The following is a 6968-nucleotide window of genomic DNA, read 5'->3' as shown; positions in this document are numbered from 1 at the left end:
GGCGCCAGTCCCACAACCAATTAATGCAAGATAATAAAAATACTTTATTTTTTATCTTAATACATTGAATTCACCCTACTTGTTTAAGAGCCATGTTCTTCGTCATTTCTTCTTCCAACATCCTTGTGAGTTTCCGATTCAGCTCCCGGATGTTGGTGACATCTGCCTCCTCCTGCCCAGTGATGATGCTCCGAACTCGATTCCCAAAAGTCCGAGAGGCGAGCTCTTCATTGGAGGACCTCATTTTGTGAACATCTGCCAAAAATTTGAACATCATGGAAAAGTAAAACCAAGACATTTTTCCAAAGTATTTCCAAGTAAACCCAGGTTTACAGAAAGTAAAATCAAGTTATTTTACATTCGTCACAACTTACAGTCCAGTTCTAATGATAGGGATAAGGTTGGTACTATGTCAATATATAGTATTAAAATTACAACGGTGCAGATTAATGCATGAACATACAACTGCAACATATGCTGTTACTTTGGTGCAGTGATTTCTTAACTTTTTTTAAGAGCGCTTTCTAGACAATGAACAGAGTATCAAATCCCCTTTCGCCAAAAAAGAGTAAAAGTTGTAAAACCAAGTCATTTTTCATTGATCACATTTTATAGAAGTTCAACTTTAACAAGAGCGATGAAGTTGGCAAAATGTCATCAGCCTCTTGCAACGCAGACATATTTAATTTTAATAGGAGACAGAATGCATTCCCTTTCCCCCACAACAAATGTAAAGAGAGCATACATGCAGGGTAATTTTTTTAGTCAAAACCTTTTTTTGTCAAAAATTACCACTATTTTGTCTAAAAATTCCTGATTTCCACCTTGATTGCCATATCTTAAGACAACTGCCTTGATTTACTCTCAGACTTCCTAATCGCCAATTTTTTAGCCAGCTTCCCTTTTAAGGGCGAAAATACCGTCCCCCACTTTGGGAACCACAGACTAATATTAAAAATTTAATACCTGCTCTTGTGTGATGAACATATTGTTGGAGGAGTTTTGTCTTCTCGACCAACTCATCCGCCATCGCTCCCGCACTCTCCTCTAGGTGCCGGACTTTTTCCTCCAGATTCCATTTCTCCTGTTGCACGGATGTAAGACGAGAAAGAAGATCTCGACTCTCAGCTTTGCTGACGGTTGCCGTGGCAACAGGGGTAGAGGAAAGGTTGCTGGTACCAGCCTATTGGAAAATTTTAGAGGTGAAGTATAATTTTTTTTGCATGTGTGTTTATGATGTTTGTTTTCGGGTGTTGTAACACAGTTTGTTAGCCTGCCTGTAACCCAGAGGTAATGGGTTCAAGGCTCTTCGCTGCTACCATTGTGGGCCTATGTGTCCTTGGGCAAGACAGTTAACAGCAATTGCTCCAACCCAGTGGTCACTAACAGGTTCTCCAAATTATCACCCCCCCCCACAAATTAAAAAATTAAAAAATCTCCTAAAAAATAATTACCCACAAAAGTAACATTCTTAATAACTTTCAAAAACTTCTTTTATCTATTTATATTGTTGTTTGAAATACTTTTTTTAAAACCCGATAAACACGGACTTAAAATTATTACCTGCGAACTGGTGTCAGGGTTTTGCTTGTTGGAAATAAAATCCCTAAAACTAAAAGAAGAAACTGAACTTCCATCTCCGGTTGTTGTTTTATCATTAAGGTCAACAACTTGAAGCAGTTCGTCTAAATCTGTGGAAGGGCAATTGTTATTGTTGGTTTGGAATGAATGTAATTACTCTATCCTCGCGGCGGGAAAAAGACAGCTGTTATAACATGGGTGTTTATACACCTCGTGCCAGCTTACGAGTTACCAAGTATGTTACTTCGTTAGTGATTATTTTTCTGTGTTTTTTTTCTTTTTTTTTTATGTGTGGCTGATAATTTGGACAACCCATCAGTGACCACTGGACTGAAGCAATTGCCAGAGTTTAACATTCAATCATACTTGAATTGCTGGATGAAATTTCTTTCATTTTTTCTTGAAGTTTTTCACTTCGTTTCTTCTCCATGACAAGCTGTTTCTTTAAGTCCTTTAACTGAAAATAAAATACCTAGTTAGGTTTGTGCATCTTTGTATGGACAGGAATATAAATCAATTTTACTTCTGTTGCCCGTTTTGCCAATATATTGCAGTGCCTGGGCAGCATTATGTTTTTCATTTCTTATGGGTGAGGTCCTTGTCAAGGACCTGGGATTTAGGCCACACATTTGGCCCATTACCCCAACACCCGGAAAGCCCATTTAAGTCCTTTGTGCGACCAGTGTTGCGACAGTAAGGTTTAATTATAATTTTAACAGGTATATAGAACCTTGTGAAAAAAAGAGGGTATAACTGGCACTAATGACAACACAGTACAAACAGTGTTGAAAAGTTTCAGTTTCAATATTTATGGCAATGTAATTTGGCTTTTAATGAATGCTGTCTTTCCATTGCGTCTTATAAATACATTTTTTTAAAGTTTTTGCGGGTCAGGTTATTTTAAGGGTGTTCCACAGTAATGTTAAATTTCAAAATTTTGGTTTGAAGTCAGTTCTCAATATGTCTAACCAAGTTTGTTATATTTTAAATGGTGTTTACTAAATATTTTTTAAACTAAAATTTTGTGTTTTAGACTTAATTTATAAAACCAGAGAAAAATGAAAACAAGACTAATCCAATCTAACAAAATATTCCACTTACAGCCTGATGTCCTTTCTTTTCAATGAGTTTCTGCTTACTAACTTCGTCAAGAACATCTTGTTTCATTCTCTCGATCGTTGCATCTCTTGTAGTTGTCTCGTTCATAGCGAGAGCAACTTGTCTCTCTGCTTCTTCTACTTCTTTCTCTTTGGAGGAAAACTGAACTCGAAGTTTCTGAAGAATAAAAAAAATTTAAATTTAAAAAAAAATTTTTTTTCAATGACAAAGTAAAGTAAAAAAAATGGCAAAACAGGTAACGTTTTTTAAGGTTGTGTTTAAAATATTTAAAAGCTACCAATTCACCAAAACAACCAGACACTACCAGCTAATGACACAGTCAACACAAAAAAGACAAAAAAAAAAATTAACCAAAAAGTAAGCATACAAATAAAACCAACCATCATAAAAAAACAACCAGAAAACCAATATAACCACCAAAAATTATTAATTAATAAAAAAAACAATGCAACTATCATGAAATCTTAAAAAACGACCGGAAACACAATATAATCACAAAAATCAGCAACCAACAAAAAACAACCAACCTCCATTTCCTTCTCATGTTCTGACTTTGCATCTTCCAACTGCTGCAGATGATCTTCCTCCTTCTCAGCAGCCATCTTCTCTGCGTCTTTGAGAGCTCGTTCAAACCAACCACTCGAGTTTTCAAGCGAGGACAAAGTTGATTGCTGGTCTCGTATCTGCTGCTGTAAAGTGTCCAGTTCTCTGGTTTTTACCTGGAAAAATATGAATGTATTTAAATATTAAGAAAATGGTCCTAAATTTTTTTGGTATAAGTTGACCAGATTAGGGTGGCAAAATGTATTCTGTTCCATATGGGTGAGGTCCCACGATGTGGCACGGCATGGGTCCTAGAATTTAGGCCAGGATTGGCCCATCACCCTAGCACCCAGGCCTGCCCATAATGGATGAGAGATCTTTCCTTAACAGCTCAGCTCGCCAAGGGTTAAAAAAAATGTTTAAAAAATGTAAGTCTAACCCAGAGGCATTGGGTTCAACGTACATGGTAACTCAAAAGCTGACATGGGGTGTATGAACACCCCTGTTATATCAACTGTTGTTTCCCGGCCACACGAGAATAAAAAGTAAGTTACATAAGTTACAGTTACAATGTGTCATGTCAAATCTATAAAAAAAAGAATTAAAAAAAACATACCCTGTCTTGATGGTTCATTCTTATAAGTTCCTGTTCCTGTCTTTTACAAGTTTCTTCCAATATTTTGACTTTTGATTCGTAATTTTCAATTGATTTAGCACTTGATGTCTCATGCTCCAGTAACAAGGCGTTAATTCTTTCAGTAAACTTAGCATTGTTTTCTTGTGATTCTACAGCTTGTTGGTCCATCACTTTTTTCCGTTTTTCGGCGAGCTGAATTAAATTTTTGTGAATTACTTTAATGGTAAAGTTTCATAGTAAAAGTAAAATGTACTTTTTGTAAATTGTTTATTAGTAAAATGTATTTTTTGATAGTAAAATGTAATTTTTTATGATAGTAAAATGTATATATGGTGATTTTACAGGTTTTGCAGGGGTCAAGAAATTCGGGGAGTAGCCTAAAGCAAATGTTGGTACAGAAGTTTTGGAAAATGATAGCATCTTATAAGTTACCCTTATACCAAATATTATTATTTTAAGCCTGTAATATATAAATATTGTTTTCCTATTAAAAGCTATCCAAATATTTGCGTTAGATATGATGAAACTAAAATAAATAAGCAGACATATGCAGATTTTAAGCAAAATAAAAAATTTGGTTTTAAAACATATAAAATTTTGACATAAAAAAAATATAAAATTTTGATTTAAAAAAAATATAAAATTTTAATACAATATATAAAAATTTACTTCATTAGCGAGTTTCAACTCATGTCGAAGATCTTCACTTTCCTTCTCAACTTGATTCACTCTCTCCAGGAGTGATGCACTCGCTCTCACGTTCTCCTCAAATTTTGTCACCGCATCATCACGCTCCATCTTCGATCTCTCCAAACCGGATCGGAGCGAGAGGACCTCTGTTTCCAAGGACTTGATCTGGGAGGAGGATTCGGATTTCTTCTGTTCATCATTATTTAGGTGCTGAAATATTTTTAATATATATATTTAATTTTTTTAAAGTTTAGTTAAATTTAATGGTAAATCTAAAAAGTCATTTAAAAATACAAAAAAATAACAGATTATCAAAGAAAAATACAAAAAAAAGTAAAAAGTTTAAATTTTACATAAAAGAACAAACAAAAAGAAAAAATGGAACAGTGCCAAAAAAGTGCTAACACTTTACTAAAAAAATACTACACCAATAAAAGTTCTAAACCCTTTAAAATTTAGGACATACTAAACGTTATATTAGTGAAATAAATTAGACCCCAATAACTTCAACTTGTCCACTACTAATACCTATTTATAATATTTTTTATCTAGGATTATATATATATTCAAAACTATTCCGGTACCTGTTGAAAATTTTCAAGGATTTTTATTTTTTTTTTAATTTCTTCATCTTTGATTTAAAATATATCCCAAACTAACCTCTTGAAGATTATAAAGTTTTTCCATTTTTAATAATTTTTTTAATTTGTCATCTTGGATTAGAAAATATATTCGAAACTATCCTCTGTTGAAAATTCCCAAGTTTTTCTTTAATTTATTTTTTTTTAATTTGTCATCTAGGATTAGAAAATATATCCCAAACCCATCTTCTTACCTGTTGAAGATTCCCAAGCTGCTCCTCCAACTTCCTCTTCTCCTCCATTTCTCTTCTCATTTCCTCCTCATGCAGCTTCACTTTTGCTTGTAAACTTTGCATGGATGCTTGCATTCCATCCAACATGTTATGGGAGTTTTGTAAAGCCTGAAGGGTAGGGGTTGATTTACTTTTATATATTACATAATATACCATAACTAGTTGACCACCATACATAATTTTAATGTATCTCCCAAAAAATAATCACCCACAAAATAACATACATGGTAATTCATAAGCTGGCACAGAGTGTATGAAACAAAACACCCGTGTTTAACAGCTGTTGTTTTCCAGTCACGCAATAATAAAGCAAGTTAGATTTATTTATTCACATTCTCTTCGAAAACGATAGAGAAGATCATGTTATTTAAAATACAAAGAGAAGGGAATCAACAGCAAAACAACAGTTGTTAAAACACGCTATGAATAAAGAGTGGGAAAAAAGTTTTAACATTTGTCCTATTATTTTCTACTAAGGCATGTATTAGAAAGTACATAACATGTAAATCAATTACTTTTCCAAGTGAGGTAACTTCTGATGTTAATTTTTCTTTCTCTTGTTGCAAAGTTTGCTTTTCACTTTCATGTTGTTGTGTTGTTTCACCCAACTTTTCTCTAAAAAATTAAAATAAAGAAAAAATTGCATTTAAAAAACTAAAGCTGCAAAAGCTAAGCTGTGTTGATTTAAGCCTAATTTAAGACAGAGAAGAAATATTGAAAACAAATTGATGAGACCATGTTATAACTACAACTGTAGGTTTTACTATTTATACCATATTTGGTCTATCTGCTTGATTCCAAAGTCCTATATATTTTAAAGCAATTTTTTTTTTAAAAATACAAATATAAATTTTCTAAAATTGAATATATTTTTTTTAAATCTGAAATTTATCCAAAAATGAGCAGAAATATATATTTTTACACAAAAATCAAATTTTTCTAACGTACTGGTGAAGAGTCCTAAGTTGCTCCATTTCTTCCTGCAGATTCACAAATGCAGTTTGCTTTCGTTCAAACTTTTCCCTCAAAGATTCAACTTCCTCGGTGAAAGCTCTCTGTTCCCTCGTGTGACGAGCAACCTCGTAATCGAGATCGTTTTGAAGAAGAAGTTTCTCTTCTCGCTCCGTCGCTAACTGGACCTCAATATCTGGTAAAAAAGTGAATATATATATATATATAGTAGGGTGGGGGAAGACGGGACATCTTTAGCACCTAATATCCAAATATCCTGATCGTGTTTTAAACAATTAACAACGGTCTATGGAAGTCAAAAGGATACGATTTTACAATTCGATTTTACATGATCTTTGTTTACTAATAAATGGGACAGGGAAATATAATAAAAAGGTGTCCCATCTTCCCCCAAACTACTATATATATATATATATATTAATTACTTAAACTTAAAAATTATTGATCTATAAACCAGTTTGCTTTATAAACCTCATGCCCTTACGAGTTATCACATATGTAGCTTGATACGTGTTTATTTTTAAGGGGATTTTTTAATGTATGGATCGCAAT

The 6968-nt window shown here is 33.3% G+C and overlaps 1 protein-coding gene across 2 annotated transcripts in view; it reads right to left on the bottom strand.

The window, feature by feature from the left end:
• LOC100178240 (GRIP1-associated protein 1-like) overlaps positions 1-6968 on the bottom strand; it is a 15142-nt gene that overhangs the window by 2481 nt on the left and 5693 nt on the right. Inside the window, exons 7-17 of one of the 2 annotated variants that reach the window (XM_009861665.3) lie at positions 6393-6591; positions 5960-6059; positions 5406-5552; positions 4550-4780; positions 3860-4072; positions 3228-3419; positions 2683-2856; positions 1948-2038; positions 1564-1691; positions 967-1183; positions 80-255 (exon numbers count right to left, since the gene is read on the bottom strand). In XM_009861665.3, the coding sequence (XP_009859967.1) occupies positions 80-255; positions 967-1183; positions 1564-1691; positions 1948-2038; positions 2683-2856; positions 3228-3419; positions 3860-4072; positions 4550-4780; positions 5406-5552; positions 5960-6059; positions 6393-6591 (1868 nt within the window). The remainder of the gene's footprint in view (positions 1-79; positions 256-966; positions 1184-1563; positions 1692-1947; positions 2039-2682; positions 2857-3227; positions 3420-3859; positions 4073-4549; positions 4781-5405; positions 5553-5959; positions 6060-6392; positions 6592-6968) is intronic. The other variant, XM_018813790.2, reaches the window with a different exon arrangement.

The sequence above is a fragment of the Ciona intestinalis genome, chromosome 10, assembly GCF_000224145.3.
Source record: "Ciona intestinalis chromosome 10, KH, whole genome shotgun sequence".
In the NCBI taxonomy this organism is placed as follows: domain Eukaryota; kingdom Metazoa; phylum Chordata; class Ascidiacea; order Phlebobranchia; family Cionidae; genus Ciona; species Ciona intestinalis.
The sequence above is the reverse complement of the archived record's forward strand: the minus strand, read 5'-3'. Positions and strand labels throughout refer to the sequence as shown.